Below are 25188 nucleotides of genomic sequence, written 5' to 3'. Positions count from 1 at the left end.
AAGAAAGGTAGAGCCATGACACCATGGATACTACCATTTGTTGTAAAAATACAATTTACATGCAATATTTCCAGATAAATCATAAATTAAATGACTTTTTGTTCCACAACTCTGGCTTTTATTTTCGTGTTGACATGTATATTGCCATGCAGCTCTGAGGCTCAAGAGTTAACTTAGACATCAAGCTGGTCTGAGACTAACACTCCTCTTTCATCTCACAAAGGGAAGGAGCACTTCTTGCATATTGACCAAATCATTCAGTTGTTCCAGTCTGGAACAACTGGTACAGCAGTGCAATTTTGTAACTATGAAGTGATTTTTCAAAAGTAGAAACACTTTACAAACTGAGATTGAAATCTCAAGTGCAAAACACTCCTATGACAGTTGCACTTCTACACACCACATACTTTTGTCTAACAGGAAGGTGCTCAATGAAAATACAGACTAACACAGCTTCCTTGAGGAAAAAATACCAGTCAAATAGCAGCTTCGACTACTGGCATTGGAATCCCACAACATACCTGGAAATTCATTTGCATGGAACATGAAATCAGAAAACTAAAAGCAGAATGTAACTGCAGTGATTCTCTACAGACACTACTGGTTACACAGAGTGGCCAATTACATCTTTCTTTCTACATTGCCTTATTTTGAACAGTACAATAGCAGGGCCATTAACAGAATCTGCTTAAGAAGTCATTAAACAAACTCAAATAATGACATGAAAACGAATGTCATTACTTCCCAGATATGATATCTCCCTGGATATTAATAGCAGCTTACACTTCAGTATTACCTTCAGTCATCTGCAGCCACAGAAGTATAGCACTATGTCTTTACTCGTGAAATCCAGGTATTCTTCTACAAAAAAAGCTTTGATAAAAGTACTAAGAAATTTAGTATTACATCATCATAGTATCTAGACTTCATTTTGATAAAAGTTGAAGTCTGAAAACAAATCATTCTAAGATACTGGAAGTTTCTAGTCTCAACTTTCACATATCCAAGTTATGAGGACTGGTGGCTGAAGCTTTGCCTTCTTAACTGTGAAGAAAACCTGCCAGAGTTTAAATAAGTGGCTAACATTCCCCCGCGAAAAGGAGCCAGCCCCTCTCTCCACACTCAGCACAAGTCTTCTCAACTAGTGCAGAAATAAGGCGGAAAACAGAACAAATATTCCAGAATGATCAAATCTTTAGATTTAAATGTTAGCTGTGAGTGAGGAAGGTGAAGAATGAACTAAAAAAACGGAAGCCACAATTCTGACTACATTATCATCAAATATTGACTTCTGAATTAGCATATATATATGTATACACACACACTCTTTGAAGCTATTTAAAACCAGTAACTTTTTAAATTTTGATTAGAATAATGTTTACAGACAACATACTGAGACATTGCATGGCCAAGTACAACTTTGAGTATTCCAATTCCCCAAATAAATTCCATGGGTTACACTCAAAACTTGCACTTCACTGACTTATTTGGAAATAGTTGATTGTAAAGTAGCAATAAATTGCCAGCAGTCAACAAGTTCCTCAGCAATACAGCATGCAAATAAAATACTGAGTGTTATTACAGAGCTTTTAAGGTAGCTATAACATTGATACTGCATCTGTATCAGAAATTCAGCTGACTAATTGCCTCACACACTTCATTTACTGAGATGCAATAAGTACTGATTGACAAAACTTAATGTTTTAAAATGTTCAGAGTCACAGAATTGTGGTTGGAAGAGACCTCTAGATCATCGAGTCCAACCTCTGACCTAACACTAACAAGTCCTCCACTAAACCATATTGCTAACATTCATTTAATACATTTCAGAATGAGTAAAAACAACGTACCTGACTACTAACAGGTATAGTGTCTTGATCTCCAGTTATGAAGTTTTAAAGAGCAGACAAAAAGGAGTTCCGTAAATATTGGCATTTTCTTGAATTTATGTTTTTCATTCTCCAATCCAAATACAGATTTGTATGCTATTCTTTTTTTTTTATTATTTTTTTTCCCAGAAGACACAACGATACTAAAATCTTATAATGAAGTTCATTCATTACAAGTGCCTCAGGAGATAGCAAAAAGACACTACCACCCATAATTTGGGGTGAAAGATCTTAATGTCAAAGCTTTTATTGCCTATTATAAGGCATAACAATAATTCAAAAGAGTGTAAAGCCTCAATCTTACAAATGTATATAATGTAAACAATATGTACACATACACATGTATATAACAAACAAGTTATTAATGTTTATCTTAATAAAGTCATTATCAACTACACTTATGAACCATCAACTTAAAATTCTTTCAGAATTCATAATTAAGTTCTCTGTAACACAGCCTGCACCTGCCATTATCATTTTCACTAGTTTTTGATCCTTAAACATCATTATCTTACCAGATTAAATAGCAGCATTTATTATTGTGTTTTTCCCCTCATCATTCAACCAAACACATAAAAGTAACTTGGACAATACCAGATTAAGTAAATGACTGAGAAAACATTGCTATCCATCTATCCACAACAGAACTAAAAACATAGCATAAATTAACTTTTTAATATTATATACCATTATATTTCAGTTTTAAACTGAACAGCTGCTGTCATTTCAAGTTTGACATTTCCTTCCTTGCAACATTTCATCCCCCTCCTTGGGGTTGAATTAGTTCTCTCCTTCTAAACCTGAGCTTTTATAAAAAAAAAAAAAAATCTTATTAAAAGTAATCCTGATATTCAATTTAAATATGATATGATCATAAATTTAGTTTGAGACTTTAACCTGTTCAAAAACTTAAAGAAAGGTTAAAGGGATTCAATTTTAATTAAACGCATCTGTAGCAACCTGATTCTAAATCTTAGGATTTTGCAACCCAATTTCTCATCAGAATATTATTAAAGCACATATGAATTGAATGACAATCTTCCATTCCTCTAGGCTTTCTGAGTACATTATCTTCCCCTTTGGGAATGAATACTTTACTTTGACTGACGACCAATATGATATATAGGACAAATGCAGTTTTTTCCACATTAAAATGAATTTATTTTTATTCTTTTGACTTCTTACTAGCACATTTCATTAATACGTAGATAAAACTATTCCAAGATATTAGTCCTAAATTTCTTCTTCATGTGATGTATTGCATAAGATATTTTTTAAATGTAGTAGGAGTGTTTTTTGTTTGATTTATTTTTATTTATTTATTTATTTATTTTAAAGAAAATCATCTCAGTTTGTAGCTTTTTAGCTATCATTCTGGTATATAGGTACTTCCCTCCAACCCCCACTCCAAAGACAAAATAAGTTATATCGTCTTTGTAAATCTTAGGCATTAATGTCATTAAAAGTCTGTTTTTAAAACAGCTAACCGGTAAGTTACATATTTAAAACAAATGCATTTAATCTTGAATTGTGTTGAGTAATTTAACCTAAAGGCTACTATTCCCATCACATAAAAGAATCTTAAGGTGTAGATGATGAGGTGGTATTGCAGACAGTATAGAAGAGGAAAGGAGAAATTGTCTGTGTTTATACATGTGAAGCTTAGCTTTTAAAACACCCTCCTCTAGCTATCTTGCAGCCAGTACTGATATCTAGCACCATTGTAATCTAGGCACTGTAATCTAACTATATTCATGATTCCTTACTCAGTTTTGGAATCACAGGATGTATCTGACTCCTATATTAAAATTCAAGTACTACATCAACCTATTTTACCAACATCCATTCCAACTAAATACAAGGAGTATTTGAAGAAGAACTACCTTGTCATTCAGCAGGTTAAATCGTATCAAACAAGATATGGCTGAAAGTAGCGTTGCACGAACTTCTTTGTTAGTCTTCTAAATTTATTTATTTTTCTAAAAATAATTGTTGTCTACATACTCAGGTTGCTACAGTGAATAGGTGACATGGACCCTCAAATCACGTTCTTAAAAGAAAAGAAAACAAAACAAAACAAAAACAATCCTGACAATTAAAATAGATACAATTTGAGTGATGCCTGGTTACTAAATCATAATTTGAATATTTAACTGTTTCTTTTGGTTATTCTGCTTACGAGTGTATCTTGAGAGTATGGATAAAACAGTACTAACACCTAGTGCTATGAATTATTAAAAATATTAATGGCTCTGGAAAAAAACCATAATCAATTTCTTTGCAACTGCACGCATTTTACAGAAGCTTAACCATAGTACTTTAAAAGGAACCACTACATACTACAGCTAATGGCATGTGTAAAGAGTTTTAAAGTTACTTTAAAGTTATATAAGCACATGGAAATGAAAGAGAAAGTAGAATCAGTATTGCAGGATTTAAAAACAAAAATGCGTATGACTTGCATTTAGGAGATTGCATAACATGACTCACTTGAGTGTAGCTCGTCTTCTGAAGAATGATGAAATTGCTACTTTTGTCTCAAGTTTTAAGTAAGTGGAATCAACGTCTCTTAAGTTCTCCGACCATGCAATACAGGAACACCTCCACTGTAATGGTGCAACCTTCCTGTTCTGCCAACAACACTCTTTACTCTTCCCTCAGAAGGGAAGAGGAAACACCACCTACTTTTTCATGACTACGTTCATTTATGAGTTTAGGTTACCATTTTCCTGCAGGACTTTTCTAGACTCTCATAATTAGTGGGAGTCACAAAGGGCCTTGGTCCTTACTCAACACTGCTGTTAGACCAGTCAAAAAAAGATAAATCAAGTTACTCCACTGTTATCTTTTCCTTCCCCGCATACTGTTTAACAGAAGCCTAACAGTGGACCTTCAGGAAGAACCTTGGGTAGTTTAGACACATTCAACCTAAAGCTGCAGCATGATCAGGCTAGGGCTTTTAGAGAAGTCATCACTTTATGGGTATAAAAATAGATGCACATAATACTGACCATACAACAGATACACACATGTTCTTAGGTTACTGCAATACGGAGTAAAAGATTATTAGTTTAAGTTAATAAATATCATTACACCGGTAACCCACACCACACATTTTTATTATTAGAATTTTATCATTGCTACAACATTGTCTAAGTGAAAGGATATCGATCTAAAACACAGTGCAGTAAAGAGGCAATATTCCTAAAAATACTTACTGAAGTCACCTGTGAGAAACACTGCTTCTGCTCCTGGTGCCCACTCTTTGCAATATACTCCACCATCCACAAATTGGTTAACTCCGAAGGTTTTGTAACTTTTTGAAAATTTATCAAGACCACCTTCATTTTCCTCAATGCTCTTCAAGCGGTTGTAAAACAGAGCATACCTTTCAAAGAAAACAGATACAGTTTTAGAAAGCTTAGCAAGTGTCTTACTTATATTAAGAAATGCAAGAGCATAAAGACCACATTGAGACACTGTCACACTGTGTCCCAAGACTACAATATTGGATTCATCACTCTACAGAAATAGAAAACAAAACTAATCATATGATTTTTCCAGGGTTGCAACACATAACAGAGTTAAAATTTTCACATCTGTATTTTCTCTACTTCATGTTAACTCTTTATACTTTAAGACTGCGAATCCTGACTGGCAGTCCAAAAATCATAGCTTTACTACACAATATGAGAACTTCACACTCTGAACAGCCTTGCACTTCTTTGTCTGTCTTATTAATGCTGGGCAAGGGCCTCACAGGGATAATTGTCTTGCTCTGGTACATCTATCACAGCCAGTTTTAACAGACAATCTCAGGATCTCAGGACACTGAAAAACTTGTAATGCAACATATAGCAAGTATGGAGGAAATAATCTGGCACTTGCAGAAAGTAGTTCCCTAAACAATCTCTCTAGAAAGACCATCAGCAAGATTGAGCAGTCCCTTGCCACTGAAACTAGTCAGAGAAAAAAGATTACTACTTTATGGACGTCATTATTTGGTATTGTACTCTACAATAACAGTCCCTATTAGGACTAGAAATGCCATAAACCTCTAATGTAAAAATCTGCTAGTAACAGGTTGAAGTTTTTTGTTGGACTTTGCCATGTTTTCTCCAAGGAGTTCCCAACAATTCAGAAACACATATCAAGCACACATTGTACATAGAAGACTGTCAACTTTTCTTCCTGACGTGTAAGCTACTTCTGTGAAGCATGGCTAAAATGCTTCAGTTTAAAATATTATTGAATCTACCTGCAGAGTTACTTTATTTGCAAATTAGAAGTGTACCCATGTTCTCCAAAAATAGAAAGGAGGGTTCTGAAATGTATAAAAACTACAAAGAATCTGGACAAAAACTTGCCTGCCTCATTACACTTACTATATTTTGAAAAACTATAAACAAACAGTAAAGAAGCAAACAGCATTATGGTATTATACTCCATTGGTTTAAAACAACAACAAGAAAAAGAAAAGTAATCTGCTTGAAGTGTTAGGTTGTACACTACTCTCAGGCTTGTTTTAAGGGTTTGTTTCAGAACTGGCCTTCATTAGTTCAAAGCAGAGGATTAAAATGTCAATTTACTGGTTAAAGTGAAATAGGGTAACATTAATTTTGAGTACTTCAACTACTTTCAAGGTTAATCTCCCAGTAGGTTTGTATTCCAAAGACTGATGTTCACTTTTAAAAACAGCAAGATTCGAAAAATGCCTCAGGATACACTATAGCAAAAATACTTTAACTTTTTGCACCATTCCTTTAAAAGTCCATTTCCATTTGTAGCACTTGAGGGAGAATATTTGGCCAGATTTACAAATAATTGTCTTACCTGTATACACATGTATACACACACACACAAACTTGATTGACAAGCTTTAACCAACTGCAATTGTAGAAAAATTTATATAAATAAAATGAAAAGTTAAATACAGAAGTGCAAGTCAAAATAGCCTCAAAAGTTCATCATGTGGCATTTGGCAAAGGAAAAATTACTCCATTACTGAATGATTCTCCTTGAAAAAGGAATTTATATTCATTTATTTATCTTTGTGTTTTTGTGGCTGTGGATTGACTTCAAGTTATTCTTTAAAATATACTAATTGTATTATACAAGAGTATAATACTTGTGACAGAGCAAGCTAATTCAGACATTAGTGCTGCATCTTCATTACAGAAATAATGAATATTGAAATGACTAGTGACCTCCATACTTGTTTTAAGTGATATTCTAGAAAGTATTCGTTTTTAATTTTGTTAAATGTCTGAAGTGATCAAATTTAGAATAGTGATTTGCTTGAAGTTCATGAAAGCCACTAGCTCTTAAAATGGATCAATTACTTGTGTTGCGATCTATTCTAAAAAACTCATCTCCAGACATGAAATACATCCGGCCACAAAACAGTTATCTTCCCTTGAAGGTCCTGCAAAACAGAACAGAACTGTAGTTCTGTATCCCGCTTCTGCTTTAAAGGAGAGCATTCAGTTAAGTGCATGCTTATGATCCAGGTGTGAGAAACTTAAAGCTAAGATTATATAAAAGCAAAAAAAAAAAAACAAACAACTTTAGTTTCTCCATCACTGAAACATTCACCTTCCTGGGCAACCTCTTCCAATGCCTGACTACTCTATCTGAGAAGAAATGTCTCCTAATTTCCAGCCTAAACGTCCCCTGGCACGACTTGAGGCCATTCCCTCTAACCTTATCACTGCTGATCTGTGAGAAGAGGCTGACCCCCAGCTCCCCACAACTTCCTTCCAGGTAGTAGTAGAGAGCAATGAGGTCTCCCCTGAGCCTCCCCTTCCCCAGACTAAACAACCCCAGCTCCCTCAGCCGCTCCTCACAGGACTTGTGCTCCAGGCCCTGCACCAGCTTTGTAGCCCTTCTCTAGATATGCTCCAGGGCCTTGATGTCCTGTTCCAGTGAGGGGCCCAAAGCTTAACACAGTACTTGAGGTACGGCCTCAACAGAGCTAAGTACAGGGGGACAATCACCTCCCTGGTCCTCGACTAGATGACCTTGGAGGTCTTTTCCAGCATCAATGATCCTATGATCTTCCAAACTGAAACCTCAGAATCATACAGAGAAAATGACAGGAAAGCTCTTGCTTAAGCAATCCCAAAGGCTTATTATGCACTAATAGCATACAATCATATATATATTAAAAAAAAAAGTATCAGACATCATTACATTTAGCAATTCCCTGTGAGCACTGGAAGTTGCCATATTCAGCGACACACAGCGACATACATAGTCATACTGACTATAACCAAACTGGTCACATGGGACAATTCAAAGGCGAGAATCTTGCACGACTGTGGACATATAGAGAGAATTAACAGGAACAGCTAGAGCTAGAAGCCAGGACTAAAGGCTGTTCTGCCCTCCTACCTTCAAAGCCTGCTGTTGCTCATTAAACTGTGAAAAGTCTTTTCAGATTTCTCTACTTCCTAATATTCGAGTTGGCACTGGAGAAATATTACAAGGTATGTTTTGAAAAGTACAGCTTACCTTTGTGACAAAAGAAAAAAACCACACACAGTAACAAGAAGATTCGCGGACTTTCAGAGAACTGGTCACATCTAAGTGGAAAACAACATACATTGTGTCCCTTCCGCTGGGGACATGCATGACACAAAACACACCAGGCAAGTACAGCTGATAGAGCAGGACTGCTCCGGGTGCTTTTCTTGCTCCAGGAATTCTTATGAAAAAGCAAGCTCATGTATGTGCTGAGAAGGGCTGTGAGGACCATACCAGGGGGCCTTTGCAATTCAAATCCCGGATCCTTTCTGCTCATCTCCACTTACAGACCAATGTTTTTTAAAGACCAAATACTAAAGTTAGGTGTTTTCTTCAGACTTCCTAGAGGAAAGAAACTTCAGTCATGGCATTTCTTCAAGCACACATACATCCAGCTTGAAACAAGACACTTAGTAACAGACTAGCTCTTTTACAAGCATCCTTGCTTCCCCTTCCTTCTGTATTTCATAGTGAAATTCATAGTGAAATACTGAAAATCATTAAAAACTGACCCTGTTTCAAATGATGTGTTTGTTATATTAATAGTTTGTAACATAGCGTTGCTTTGAATCCCATGCTTTATACACAGCCCTGTTTAGAACTGTATGATGAGAGTGTAAGAACTGGCTGACTTTCCACAACAGCAGAATTAAAATATCAAATATGACATCATACAATGCCTATCCAGAAAGTGGGTAACTTGCCAAAAAATAAGCTTCACAGTGAAGGAGTAAAGACTGTATAACTCAGTAGTCATTTTAGGGTGGTTACATTTCAACATTTCAGATGAGCAGCTATTCCTCATACTTCTACCACCTCAAAAAACAAATTCAAGTATTGTCTTTAAGTACTTAGAGACCTAAAATGTATGTAATGGAAGCATACACATACCATAGAAAGGTCAGAAAAAGAGATGGTTTGATGTTTTTTCTGTGCTATGCAAAGATAAACAGCTCTTAGTCAAAGGAATAAGGTTCTATTTATCTGATAACCACAATGGGCAAAACCCACCTGATGTGCAAAAACCCACAAAACCAACTTGCTATCATCACTGACTTAATTCAACTAATTGATTCCATTAAAAATGAAAAAAAGGTGTTAAAATCAGTAGTTTCACTACAGGGTTTAAAAACAAACAAACAAACAACAAAAACAACCAGTTAGCTTCCCTTTTCTTCCCAAACTCAAATGTCCTAGTGAAATAAGACTTCTGGCAGAAAGTTAAAGTCTAATAAGTTAGAATACTGAATCAAGTCTCCACGTAAAGCCTTCTGATATTTATTTTTCAAAGCAATAAGAGGTATTAACTTCTTCTTGGCCACCTTGTAAGGTGTCAGGAAAAGGTGGTATTAATATTTTAAACCTTTGTATTTATCCAAATAAGCTTTAGTTTCTTACGCATCGCAGGAATCTAAACAGGAACAAATATAACCACAAAGGCCTTGGCAGCATACAAAATACCCTCCTTAAATCAGTATGGTGCTGCACTTTAAGATGGTTGCCAAATTTCAGAACATTTTTATGCCCCTTTTCACACCTTTTTTTGTAAGTCATAGTTATTGCAGTTTATAGAAGAGTCAATCAGCTTATTTTAAGACCTGTGGTGTCAACACTAACATTAATCATTTTAGTCTCTCTTCTGCTTATAATGTTCATTTTAGTAGCTATTCATCTTTTAGATTTTTGTCTACACTAGCTTTTGTGCCATAATTTATTTCCACAATATTGGCCCAATATTAATGCTAATTTATTCAGAACATGAAAGCAAATAGGAGAGGCTTTGATAATGATATCTGGCGTCCATATGGAAAGCCCAGTTCTGCAGACACCAAAGGGAAAAAGATATGAAAGAAAATGTCCAGTAAGGTATTCTCTGTAGCCAAATCCTCCCATTTCTCAATAAATACAAACACTTGCAGGAATGTCAGTGTTAAAAATAAAGCTAGAGTCAATGTAGGTATTGGAAAGACTGAAAGATCAGAAATAGAAAACGTAAAATGATAGTTGTTGTTCTGTTGTTTTTCTCCCCTCATTTAAACAACAAACAGAAAAACTGTTTGGATGTTTTGAGATACCACTTATCCTATTTATGAGTTTGCTCCTGAAGCCTCCTAGGGGAACACCAGGTCCTATTTTTCAAGTTTCCACTCTCCTCCACCACAGGAAAAGCTGTATCAGCATTACATAAAACAGGCAATAGAAAAGCAAAGAGTGCCTAGGTCATCAAATCCTCTCCTGTGCCATCAATTACGTACCAAGAACAATGCTATTCAGAGTAACTGAGATTTCAGATGCAGTGTTATCAAAACTGGCTTGGGTCCCTCCCCCCTCCTATTCCTATGACTGGAAAAGTGCTAGAGAACCATGCTGACATGCAAGCATCTCCCCAACATGTCCATTCAGCAACTCTGTTTGAGGGCTAACGTGCCATCAGAAAAACTAGGTAATGTCAAACCTGTTGAAATGGACCTGCTGAAATGGACAGACTTCTAGCCATCAAGTATTTCTTGTTTTGTTATAAGTAGATATCTAGTTATTTTATTCCAGATCATTTGCAGGATCCACTCTAACTTATGATCCCTGTGGACAACTGAAAGGTCAACAACCTGCAACAAAGAAAAATCCAAACTGGTAAAAGTGCGATGCATCCACACTGACAATATATATAATACTAGGTACAGATTATTCTTCATCCTACAGAGAGGTAAACTGCTACCATTTTTAAAGACTTACTTTCTACAGTAATGCATTATTTACATAAAGCTCCACTTGAAAAACTGGCAAATAAGGAATAGAAGAAATGCTGATTTCAGTTCTGATAGACTACTTCTACAGGAATATGAGAAAGGATTAACAGCTGGTTTTGATTTATATATCAAGAGGCTCAGGAGCTGCAGATCCCCTCCTGTTATCACAGACAGCCCATCCTTTAGAGATAGATGTCCAAAGTCTTGCAGTGTTGTCACCAACTACAAGTGACGGGTATCATTTAAGTGCCTACATTGAAAATATAAGCAGCAACAGCTCCCTTTTGGAATGGGGAAAAAAACACTTGATAGCTAGATAAGAAGAGAAGCTCTGCACCTGCAGATACGATATTAACACTTGGGTCATAACGTTCCACACCAAAGCAGCTCTTAACACTCTGGGTTTATTCAAAAAGTGGCCAGCAGCAGCAGTAAAATTCACTCAGAAAACTATGCTGTAAGAACAGACTCCAGTCTGGTCTGCCACAACCCTCTGGGCAACTAGTTGAATTCAACAAGCAACGTATTACGGCATTTCTTGAAGCCTGTCTATAAAATAGGCATTCCTGCCTCCAAATTTGATCTGGTACGTCCACGCAGAGCCACGCAGTTCAGGCTTACCAGAACAGGGGAGCACAAGATCTTCGATCCACTGCAGTCCACCAGAGCAACAGACCTCTTTAACCCCATTTGTAAACCACACTACTGGTAATTGCCATCTCATGAAGCACTGCTATGAGGTCTCTGTACTCACCGTTTTTTCCCGGAAAGCCAAAGAAGTACAATTTGATACTTTCCATGTACATGCCTGAGGAATATGTTGGAATATAAGAAGGACAATCATGAAACAATCACCACTAATAAGGGCTACTTCTCTTCTTGCTGTGTCCCCTTACTGCTTCATAGTGGAAAAAAAGGAAACAAAAACATCAAAGTGGAAGCTAAAAGCATAGATACAACACCTCTGAATACTTCAAAATAAAGAACACATGGCCATTCAGAGATTACTTTTTCTAATATTGCTGATACTGATATGAAATGGAGTTACAAATGCTTTCACCAACACCAAAGCCAATGCAGCGAGTCACTGCTCTGCATATCAAGTCCATGCATTTCATCTTCTACTTTACTTTACTGTCGTTTGTTTTTCCATAACACTGTCTTCATTAAGTTGCCTATAAGGGGACAGATTGAAGGAAAATGGGAGTAGGATGAAGCTCTTCCCAAAGCAGATTTCTGCAGTTCAACAAATCAAGTGCACCAGAACTAGTATTAAGTGGCAGAAGCAAATTCCTGTTCATAACTGTTTCTTTAACTAGTCACTAGTGAAAGACTACCAAAACAAAAGCTCCTCATTTCATTTTGTTGTTTTCTCCACCTCCTTTACTCACCTTTCCTTCATTTAAGGACAGTATAAATCTCAGGTAGGTACTACTACTTCAGAACGCTAGAACTACTGCATCGTAACCTCAATCAGCTTTAGTTTTAGACAACTGACCTGCATTTTCTGCATAGAAAGATTAAATGAATTTTTAATAAGTTTAAATATGTTTAAATAGATTAACCAACATTGGAACAGCATGTAACCTTTCAAGCGTTAGAAGAATTCCAAGAGAATGTTTTAAAAGTGTAGGACACCAACGAGTGATGTTTACAGAGAGACAGGAAGTCTGACATTTCATTTTGTTTTTCTGTGGGTTAAAAGCAAAGATTTTATATGTTTCTGAAGTCATTATCATTGTCTGTGGGTGGCTAAATCAGAACATCCCAGAGGCTCTAGCTGCACTATTAAAATTCTTCACTACACAAGTACTTTGCCTCTTTATCCCAGGAGAGAGGCAATCTAACACTCATTTTATCCTTAGCTGAAAACTAAAGTATTCTGCAGATTGTCTGAAGATATTAAGTCCCTATTAGGTATAATAAAATTAACTGTTATTCAAGTAATTTGGATATACAGGTATTGCAGTAAGAAACTTAACGAGTTAAATCATTTGTTGTGATTCCTACCATTTAGGAAGTACTCAAAATTCAAGGTATGGTCCAGCTTGAAGAAGTTTCCCTTGCTACTTGCCACTAAAAAGACCCTAGAGCACAGAACAAAAATACAAGAAAGCCAAAATTTTCAAAAGCAGCTTTTCCAGTTGTTCTCTACTCCACAGATTAACACCAACATGCAAATTTTCATTTCTTGCTTTCCAACATAGGAGGCAGCTTGTCTCTCTGCCTTTCTGGTGTTCACAGAAAGTTTCCTTAAAATTTATTCAAGTGAATGGAGCGAGGGAAAAACATTCAGCAGTGCCTGCTACTGCTGGAGCTGTCAAAAATGGCTTTTTCATTAGCTACATCCAAAAAAGCTCCTTCAAGAATATAGGTAAATGCATTAGAGTGCCTTTACTGCTTCTCTTCAACTAGAATAAATCTTTAATACGCAAGCTTCACAGGAAATGGAAGAAAACAGGAACTGCAACGCAACACCTTAACTCAGTAGTTACAGTTCCAAGGCACCTTCCATGGTAAGCAGGGGTGTAAAATCACAACTTGCTCTGGACATCCCATTACTTCAGTATGAAGAGAGCACAGCTTTGTCGCAAACTAAACAGAGTATCTTAAAAAAAATAATATAGGAAATATTTGATTGGGGTTAATTAATGGGTAATCTCTTGTTCTATTGGAAGTACACAGGACAGAGTTACTAATTAAGCATTAGCTTTTCCAAAATAAAAGTGGTGTTGTGCAATTTGAGCCTTATCGACAATATACAGTCTGGTATTTATGAAAACAAAACTGGGAAAATAAAGAGTAGCCACAGAGCTTTTCTTGACATCCTACCAGCAGCTGCTATTTTTGACAGAAGTGAAGACTAATAAGCTAGAAATATATTAAAGATGAATATACTTCAGTAGTGTTTTAGCAAGAAGATTATTTGCCAGCTTAAGTTCTGGCACAATGCCTTCTGCACAATACCAAGGAGTAGAAGTAACCCTCTTCCCTCCTGTACACACTAAGATAATTTAGCAACTTTACCCGCATTTGACAGCTGCAATGTCTTGCCATCAGCCACACAGTGAATATATATTGTCCTTGATTCAGAACCAAAAGCAAAAGTGATTACAAGATGCATCAAGGGCAAACTTAATGCAATCATTTAGTAATAATTGCTTCACTAGCTTATCTAAACCCATCTACTTCTAAGAACCCCTTCCCCACAATATTTAGATGCTCTCTTACCCACATCCTCATGTTTGTTCATCTTTCAACCCCTTCAGTTTTATTAGATTCATAGACACACCTCACAGGATAAATCCATCAAATTACTGATTCTTAGAATAAGCAAAAGGCAATTTCTTTCCATCTTTCCACACTTGCTACAAGAAAGCTATTCAGTCTCTTCATCTTTTACTCTCTATAGATATAAAAGGTATACTGTTACTTTTTGTTTTTAAAAACTGAAAGACACCCCAAAACACAAAGCCACCTCTAAGATGCTGAGCTGTTACAACTTTCTGGAGCACTACAGCTATGTATATTCTGCATACAGCAAAGCTCCCAGAACAGCTTCCCTGGCACAACAGAACAGTCTTAAGAAGCATTTTATAATTGCTGTCTCAAGGCTCTATTTTACGCTTTTCCCTTTGTATGTACGGCAACAAATTTACCAGTAGCATGCTTTTTGTTTTACACATCTAAATATTTGTCAGAGAAACAAATTTAGATATTAAGTTTCTTCATTTGATAGTCATTGTCTCACTATCTCTGATAAATAACCTTAATTATGCATAAATTATGCACTAAAAACCCTTCTTTTAGATGTAATAATTGGATATCATCCTAACAGAGAAGCAAAAGCAATTTGAGGCAGTTCTTTTCAAATTAACATAACTACAGAGAAACTCCATCATATTTGAGCAGAAGCTGCAGAAATGTAAAGAGACAGATTTCTTTCTAGAAATCAGTAGACTAAGACTGTGTTAGCTCATGTTTCATATTACACAAGAGAAAATAAACTGAAAGGTCAGTTGAACAGTTACAGCATTGCCCTTTTCCAAGGTAATCAGCAGAGCATGTAGCAGAGACGTGAACACAAGCGTGACTGGAAAGACAGTAGCTGATGAAGAGGCACGCTGCCACAGGACGCGGGACAAAATGCTGCTCCCACCGCCAGCTGAGGAGCGTGGCACTCTGCAGGACGTACTTCACTAACTCTGATTTATTGCTTTAATTTCAAATTAGTGTTCTTGTTAACCATTCTCGTTTTCATATTGCCAAAACACACTAGAAGAAGGAATACTGAACATTAATCACATCCCCAGGTAAGCTACAGAAAAAAACACCGTTATTAATTTGTTTGTAATAGGGACACAATACAGTCAAAAATTCATCCATCTGGTTTATTAATGCATTTTTGCTTTAAGCACCCAAATTGTTGTTCTTCAGCACTGTTTACCTGCACACTGTAGGGCAGAGGTCCTGTCTTTGCCCCCACCTTGCCCATCAAAATTTATTTTCCTATCAGAAGACTGTATTTATTGGCGGAAAGCTCCAAAACATTTTTTACAAACCACATTAGCATATGCTTAAACCCTCCTTACGTTAGAGACAACTCAAACATTTTATTTACTAGAATTATTCCTAATGAAGCTGTAAGCAAGAGTATATCGATTCCCATTTTATTCCACTGACAGCTATTTCTAAAAAACTTTCCTTGTATTAATAGGTATCTAGGTCTAGTTAAGGGGAGAGAGAAGAAGTCAGCAATTCCCACAGCACTAGCACTGAGTTGGAATCAAAACACAAGCTAAAAGCAGTAGCTACAGCAAAGGTTTCAGAAGATAATATAGGAACTTTGAATGAATTTATGATATGCTTTTTGGTGAGCAAGTGCTACTGCCTCATGAAGGTCTTAACCAACCTGCAAGTGTCAGGCAGTACTATTTCTAAGGCAATTATTTGCCCGGTAAGGATCAGCCCACGTGCCTCCTATGGGTTTTAAAAGCTCCGCACATCGTGACAAGATAGTCTGGACTTCAATGACTATTTCATTTCATCTTCACTGTTTAAAAAAAGCTGTTTTCAATGTGTTTTATTTTTACTAGCTTACCACAGCAGTAAACATAAGAAGCCATCTGTTTCTTCTCAAATTTGGATTTTTAAGTGTGCTGCATCAATTTGGCTTCCACATTCTTTGGAATGCCGCAAGTGATTTTAGTTGGCATAAATGAAGCTCAATTCAATACTAAGAATGATTTATCCTCCTAAATAACCCCCAAGAAGTTAAGAATCAAAAGTTTTAGTTGGTAGGCAAAAATTTTGGTGGACAAGTTTATGTCAGAAGTCACTCCTGATTATTTCAAATTTTCAGATCAAACACTGGATATTTGTCATTCCATTAGCCTCCCAACCCACTTTAGAGGGCACATCTTTCAATTAAAAATAAAAATAAATAAATAATTTTGTACCTGAAAACTCTGCAACTGCTCTAGCTACAACATAGTTGTTGATTTTCATAAATTTTACTTCATTTCCTATTAAGATCTGTTCCAAAAATTAAAGAGTCTTGACTTAATGGATCAGATCAATGGCTTACATGCTCAAGTAGTTTACTACCTGAAAGTTAAGTTAAACAAAAGTCTTCTCATCCCATAATAACCATAAAGCAAACAAAAAACCTTACTACAGAGCTGCTTCTTTGTCAAACTTCAGATTAACTAGGTTTAAATAGATAGCCAGAGGCTGTCAAAAAGCTGGCTAGAAGAAGGGTACCCACAGCAATCACCAAGCTCTATACTACAGCAAAAGTTTCTCCCCTACAACAGCTTTCCCCCTCGTCTAGTGTAAGCATAAACTTGCAGTACTCCACTCTAATTTAATAAACCTTTAAACTCTATTATTTTGGCCTCAATTTCAAGATGTGCATGTATATCAACTAAATAAGCATTCTGTTTTCCTCTCACAAGCACAAATAGACCCCCAAGGTAGGTTTTCTTCCTAGCCTGTAAGTTATTTATCGCTCACTTTTAGATTACCTCTCTGTATTTTAATGCTATAAAGAAAACTCCACAAAGCTCCAGGAAAGTAACACTTCTATGTTATTTTACATATAAAGAAGAGAAAAACAAGCATTAAGCGTGGGATGGGAAGGAAGGTATACTTTTGCTTTTCTGGCTGACAGCCGAGGCAGTTCGATCAGTCTTCACTGGCTGGATCAATAAGTCTTTTCTATTTAGGCTCAGTGGCTCTATAGCACAATTCATATTGATTGCAGATTCAACTTACCAAGTGAGCCTGGTCTGCTAGCTGGGTTCCCCATAATGCCAATGAAGAATAGCAGCCTGTTGAGAATAGAGTTTTAAGGAAGAAAATGTTTCCTCCAGTGACTATAGACCAAGATCCTAGAGGGATTTGGGGCTGAAGAGGAGGAACAACACAGAGCTACTTTACCTGCTAAGTAATCGTAGCAGCCTTAGGCACCTAATCAGAAGTGCCATGCTGTCTTCACTGCACAAGCTTGCCTAAGTGTAATTCTTAACTGCCTTCATTGTTAGCAGGACCAACATGGAAAGCCAAGCACTCAACTCACTGTACAGTCTGCAGTGCAAAATGCTTGTAATTTAATATCAATAAACTAGAAGTGTAATTAGGATTTGGGTACTTAAGAAACATCTTTAACTAGTCCCGGGTAATCAAGCCTATTCCCAAGGAAGATGAGCAATCAGGAAGCATGTATGCATGCAACTATTCACAGCAGCAACCAACAATACAAAGGCTTACTTTATTCACAGCCAAGCATTTTCAAGGTGTGCTCTAAAAAGTTCTTCCAAACTTTGGTAAGAAGGAGCACAAAGCTGAGAAGCACTGGTCATTAACTGGTTTGTACCATCATCTCAGGAATAGCTGTATGAATGTCAAATTCACAGAAGTTATTATACCAAATATTCGAGCCTCTTAAGAAAATAGAGGAATTCAAGTTTTATGGACTCTGCTTGTTCTTCTGAAACACTAAGCCACTGTATCTCTTTGACACAAGTCTTTTATCGGAAGGAAGCTACACGAATTGCTGCATGTCAGGAATCTGGTAAGGGCTTCGTAACTGCAGAATGCGCACTACCTGGCAGCTGCTGGATTCCTCTCACCCACATTTCTATTTTCACAGGATTGGAGCTCAGAAGGACATATGACAGTTTCCAAGACATCTGCCTTCTGACGGGATCGTGGCTGTATTTGAAGTTAGCAGGGACAGCCCGATAATCATAGAAGTCACTGTTGCTTTGCAGTTTCCAAGCATATGTCAGTCTCTTGTCTGTAATTCAACCTGTCTGTCACTGTATTAGGAGGCTTATGGTCCAAGTTCTGAATGGTAAAGAAAGTTGTAAACAAGAGGCTTGGGAGAACAACTAATACTGCACCACTACTCAGTGCTCACAAATAATCTGCCCAAAACGTGACTCAAGCCTCCATAAGACACCGAAGCTCATGCCAGAGTTTTACATAGTTGAAGCAGTGAGGTTGCTGGGACTCACAGAAGGATGCTTGCTGCTATCTGGGGGTGCAGAAGAAGAAAGAAACCTCACACTCCCACACCAAACCCCTTAGAGAGCCAGGGTCAGTCTTCTTGATATGCTGCACACTGACACACGGCCATGATCTTGCCTTTTTGACAAGGTTACTGAGAAAGCTCCAGAGATCATGGAAGTATTGACATTTGTCTAATGCTAGGAGTTCAGAAACAAAAGACAAGCAAGCTGTCTACCAGGTGGAGAAAGCCTATTTTTACAGTTCCTTATTCATCTCATCTGCTTAAGACTCTATATGCACCATCTAAAGCAAGTACTAAAGTTAGAGAAGCCTTTCATATCAGATTTTGACAGAAGCTTTATTTACCCAGAACGCCTTGTATCAAAATTTCATATTTTTAACTTTATCCATCTGAAGCGAATGCTTAAACACAAAGGTTGAGCAACATAGTTGCACACTACAGGTTTAACAGGACTTCTTCCTTGTCACCAATTTTCCATCCTATGACGTTCCTATGGCTATTTAGTATGATTTTTTTTTTCTTCTTTGTGGAGAAATTCAGAGGATTCACAACTTCTCAAGCAGTGTATTTTAACATACTTGTCTATCCTTGAGGTACAGAATAGAAAAAAGCAGTGCACTATACTCTTGATGTTAGTATACACACAATTATCTAAGTATTTACATCAGGTGCTTAAACATCCCTTCCTTCCGACCTCCCCCACCCACAACAGGTACAACTGAACATTGAAGTCATCTCTTTTTTGGAACTAAGCCTAGGAAAACACCACTGGCTCCAATTCTCAGGCTGGAGAGCTGCCAAAGCAAAGCCTATGAACAGAAGCCAGGGGGATGCCAGGTTAGCCCCAGAGCTTCAGCCAGCACGGCCTCCTTAGCCCCGTTCAGCTCAATACGCAGCAGCATCAGGGAAGAGCCACAGACCTACAGCTTTGCCTAGCTTTTCAATTTATCCAGAACCTCACGTCTTCGTTTAAGAGCTATCTACCCAGAATAAAGCTCGTAAAGACTTCTGAGGCATCAAATATTGTTAGGTACGTAAAGAATTAATGTGTGACTTTTTCTATTGCAATATATTTGTTATATTAGAGTAGCTGGGGTACTTATTCCATAAGTACATCTGTCATTTGTAAAACTCCCCCAAAATTCAATTCTTCAACCTCTTCCTCCTCTCCCGAGGAGCCTGAACTGCTGATTACTTTCTGCGAGTCCACACACACACATTAGCACCCACATGTGCCTAGGTGGCTATCCTTTCCCCCCCCTAACATATACAATTTAGGCACTGCCAGTTAGAACTTTTTTAGTTCTCATCTTGTACCAGTTCCACGTAAAATGCATGCAGAATCGACAGAGGAGGTACCAACTAGAGAGGAGAAAAGAAATTTCCATTAGGAACAGAGCCTGAGAGAGGCTGCAGGACCGGTCCTTACAGGTCTGAGACCCAAGTGGACCAAAGCCTGAAGTCAGTGCTGACCTGCTTCTCAGCAGGATGCTGGGACACTGAACATCCCGGGGTCCCTGCCAACCGGAATTAATCTAAGAGTATTTACTACTTTATAGCAATTGAAGCTAGCCAGTTTCACACAACAAAGAATGTGACAAGATATAAGAACAACAATGCAGATAATGACAGAAATACAACCACTGCGAGTGCCAAAACATTCTAATATATCTTCGGTTACCAGCCACCACATACACCTCTGCTAAGCTTGCATTCATTATCTGCGTACATAAATACACCTACAAAGAAAAAGGGATACCACAATGCTAAAACTGACAAAAAATGCAAGTGAAACAACCCAGCTCCTACCCTGAAAAAAGTTCTGCTGTTGTGGTAGGCATCGTTTCTCCTCCTCGAATACTGTATTAGCACAATTGCCATGCAATTTAACATCAGGTCATGTAGTCACTGAAGTGTGTCAAATCAACTTTTACGTCACTATCACCTTAAAGAAGCATTACAATTACAGTAACTACATGTTCACAAGGAACATACTTGGTTATTTCCATTCTAATTTCTTGTAATTTCTATTTAAATTTATGATACACACTGTACACATATGCACACATGAAATTTGCACACACACGCTTATATAAAGAGTATTGTGCCAAAGCATTCTGGAAACACCAAGTGATTTACTATTGACAAAAACGTCCAGAGTTTTCAGCACCGAAGTATAAAACTCTTTAGGAGTAAAGGCGTTATGGATGCAAGATTGTATTCATACTGTATATCACCCAATGCTAAAGATTTTTCTTCTTCTTTCTTTAACCTTTTAACCAAACGTTACAGTTGCAATTTCCAAGTCTTTCCTCCTGGATAGCTAACTCAAGAGGGAGGCATATTCCTGAGTACTCTGAACCAGAGAAAGGTGAGCCCTCAGGAAAGGCAATGGGAATACATCTCCTTCCTGAGCTGAAAGATAGAGCTGCTGTTCAACACCAGGATGCCTCTATGAGGCCAAGGGGAACCTTCTTTTTTCTATATCACCCAAACCTGCAGGAACATGAAGCCACCACACGATTCTCTGCATCTCTCCTTGTTTACCTTCCTGCTGCCCACTGGCAATCCCCACCTGAGTGCTGCAGTTGGTCCCCTTTATGCCCGCAGTGGGGTTCTGCAGGCAAGCCTGAGCCAACGCACGAGCTGTATGAGCACCTTACCCACCTTTCAGCCAGCTTCAGTAAATTTAAGTTAAGTGCACCTGCCCTAATTCTGTCACTCTGAACACTGTGGTGAACTTCTCCTGCTGATTTCTTCAGGATTTTTAGGGAGACTGGTCTCTGTGCTAAATTTGAAAGACAGATGCAGCACTCTGCTGCTTTTGAAAAGGTACCCAAATATATTTGGGATAGTTGTGTTTAGCACATCTTTCTTCCTTTACACGTCTCCCTTAAAACAAATTAGCATAATTCTGCCTTGCTAGGGAGGGACTAATGTGGCACGGTTATTAGAACTACTTTAATGCCCAATGTGCCTCACACAGTAAAGGGCTCCAAGCATTTACATTACTCTAGTTCTCTTGAAGGAAGCCCGGGTCTTTATATTCCGTTAATTTATTCTTAAAAAAAAATAAAATACTAATTCTCACATTTTTCTGAGCTAAGCATTTCATGCCTTTTCTTTCAGAAAGTGCTTGCTAAATGAAATATTTCTTTTAATCACTAAGGACACAGGGCATCAGTAGGCGCACCGTTTGACAGAGTTTAAAAGCCTTGGTTCAGAGAGCCCCGACATGCCATCCCACTGCGTTATGGTACACGATAGTTACTTGGCTACAACGAAAAGCTCAGAGCACAAGAGCAGCAGACAGAGAGAAGAACCATGTGGAAGGGCCCTTTTCAGTACACGTCAGGCTTCTAAATGCAGACCAGAGCCACGGTCTCTTTCCGAGTCCTAAAATACCACACAGCTGGTGCAGTGAACTGCTCAGTCTGCCACATGGAGTCACAGGAGCAAGAGAAGTTCATTCAAGGTTACCAGCATCTGAATTGTGAACGTTGCACTGCGTAAGCACAATAAGCAAGTCTCAGGTCTGAGCTGAACAGTTTTCCTTTGCATATGCCATATGTACAGCTGAATTCAATAAAAAAGTAATCTTCGACCTGCCACACGACTTTGAGAGAAACCTCTTAAGAATACCAATTATTCCTAATTAAGTGTAAACTTTCAGATTGCTTACTGAGAAAAATCCACAATTAAAAAAAATAAAATAAAAAAATTTTGCAAGCACAATAGTATCTGTAATGAGCAGTATGAACAAAAACTGATACGGACAATAAAACAGAGTTTGAACTGATAATTCATTCCTCTTTTATAGCAGTAAGGAGTTGCTAGAACTGCATTTCACTTCCATAATTGAGTTTTGAGTGGCTTACATTCCTACTCTAATTACAACACAGCTAATATGAATTTCAACTTCCATATATCATACGTGTAGAGCAAGCCCCCTTCCTTGCTGTCTTGGGGGATGTCTAGGAGAAGCTGTCTTACCTAAGTACTACTCCACCTCGAGTCAACCAGGTTGCTGTCTTTCTGCAGACAGCCTTTTTCCCTAGAGTATGCTCACAGCGTAATGCGAGTTGCAAACGGTTCTACCAGTTTGTTTGTGCCCTCATACAACCCAAAGAAATCTGATCTCAAGACTGAGAAGACTGGTTTTCTGTACATACAAAACCAGAAAGCTGGATGCTCAGGGACAGCATGCAATCAGAGCTAGTACACAACGCGCATTACTGGAGCACGCTGTTTCACAAACGCAAAGCTGACCCGAAATTCTCCAGCTGACAGCTTCTACCAAGAGCCCAGAAAATTATCCTGGGAGGTGAAGTGGAGGATGAGGGGACACATGGTATGAAGAAGGCAGATGAAACTGCACACTTCTATTAAGACCCTTTAATAACAGTCAGGAAGCTGGAGCTGGCTTCCCCTCCAGGCGCTCTGGGAAGGGGCTCGCAGGGTTTCAGAGGCCCCAGCCCCAAAGGGGTACCAAGCAGGGACCCACAGCCAGGCCCTGCTCGTTGCCCACAGCCTTCCTTTACAAGGCCCCTTCCCCTTCTTCATTTCAGTCTGGAACAAGCCCCAGCTTAGAAATCCCCAAGCAGCCAGGCCAGATGCCTGCACACAGTTTAAGAACAGGCCCGTGATGCATTTCTGCACGCCTGACACTGCAAGCAGCTCACGTGCAGCCAAGGTTTAAAGCCATGAGCACTAATAAAATACATTGTGTTAAAAGGCTACAGTACCGTGAAGGGAAAAGCTGTTCTTTAATATGTAAGTAATGAGTTGATTAAGTTATTAGGCAAAACAGGTAAGCAGTTTCAAAGCAAATATTTTGGCAAAGGCAAATGCCTATTAATTTCAGTAGAGGTGAACCTGAAGTGTGACAGCTTTTTTACTAAAACAAACAGAAGGCAAAGCCTACAGTTTAAAACTACGTTGTCCCTTTGCTGATCAACTATCTCTTTCTAGACATGATTTCAGTATTAGGTGCCTTCCACCTTTGCTTTAAGAATAAATTCAGAGTAAGATCCATCTGTCAAAGTGCTTTCCTCAGTGATTTTTCTCAGTGCCCCTCAGAAGGGCACTGAAAGCTACAGAAAACACCCCAGCTTTTGTAATAATCATTATGTTTTATTCTCCCATAAACTGAAATAACACCAGAAGCAAGTTTAGCTTGCATCCATACAGCTCACTCTTAAGTCCATTCAATTAGAGTGAAAGCAACCAACCATCCCACCCCCCAAATAAGTCACCACACACAGTGCCCACATCACATCCATGAGCTCATCCCCTGGACACAGCTGAATAGACAAAATCATCTTATTTCATTAAAAACTTTGCAGACCAATGCTGCCACATTATACAGTCGCTTGCAGTTTTATCTTGGGTATGTAGTCTCCCTTAGAAACTGGAGGGTCTCATCCCACCACCTCCATGCATCCTCTTACTACCTCATCCCCAGCAGCACTCGTGGAAACTTCAAGTTTCAGTATTATGCAGTATGTTCCAATTCATATATTTTAACAACACTGAAATAGGACGAGTTACAACAATGATACAATTACAAGGTTCATTTTCTTCCAGAAGTACTTTTGTTCTGGAAGTTTAAGATACAACCAATATGCACCATAAGTGTTAAAGACTAAAGAAACTATGCAGAAAAATTCATTCCTAGCTTACTACCAAATATGTAGGCCTTTAAACATCATCTAAGTCTGATTACAGAGGAGAAGTAAGGTAAAAAATAAATTTTCTGGAGGGAACTTCCTTCCAGCACCTTGCAGGCTAATCAAACACTGTACTTTGGAGCAAAAGAAAAAATTGTTAGGAGCCTTAGAGTTCTGGGATCCCCCAGAGAATATGAAATTTTGGTTTGGACACCCCAAATCCATGCTACAGATTGCTCCCTGTCTAAGAACTACACAACTAAGTAGTGCTTGTAAGCAAAATTAAAAATGGTGACAGCAGTATGAATGAAACAACAAATGGAAACAGCAAATCGAAGATGCAATGCAGAATATTGTCAAGACCTGAAAACACATTTAGAAGTTTACAAATGTTACCTTTCTGTAAGTTTAGTTACCTTTCGGTTAACTAAAAAAATATTTTCACAATACAAAAATCCCATGATTTTTGAAAAAAAAAACAAACAAAAAAAAACCAAAAACTTCTTTGTAAGGTATACTGAATGCCACCAATTATGGGAAACAGAGTACTGACATGAGCATATAAATCATATAAATACACGTTTTACCATAAATAATGCTGAAACTGTTCTTGTAGAATTTGACAGCATTATTTCCAGGAATTTAACAAAAAGCAGTTAAGCAATTCCACCTACTAAGAAAAATTTCTTACCAATATCTAGTCAGGATATCAGAACAGTAAGAATTAGTGAAGTGACACAAATACACCATTATTCTACCCGAAGGTTTATAGTTATCTTGCTCACATATAGATGATACAATGATGCAATTTTTTAAGTTCC

At 37.8% G+C, this 25188-nt stretch overlaps 1 protein-coding gene across 2 annotated transcripts in view; it reads right to left on the bottom strand.

Annotated features, from left to right (window-relative positions):
* Positions 1-25188, bottom strand: part of GBE1 (1,4-alpha-glucan branching enzyme 1) — a 177852-nt gene that overhangs the window by 136465 nt on the left and 16199 nt on the right. For both annotated transcript variants that reach the window (XM_032191794.1, XM_032191787.1), the window contains exon 2: positions 5108-5277. In XM_032191794.1, the coding sequence (XP_032047685.1) occupies positions 5108-5277 (170 nt within the window). The remainder of the gene's footprint in view (positions 1-5107; positions 5278-25188) is intronic.

The sequence above is a fragment of the Aythya fuligula genome, chromosome 1, assembly GCF_009819795.1.
Source record: "Aythya fuligula isolate bAytFul2 chromosome 1, bAytFul2.pri, whole genome shotgun sequence".
Classification (NCBI taxonomy): Eukaryota; Metazoa; Chordata; class Aves; order Anseriformes; family Anatidae; genus Aythya; species Aythya fuligula.
Note: the sequence above shows the minus strand (reverse complement) of the source record. Positions and strands in the feature narration are given on the sequence as shown.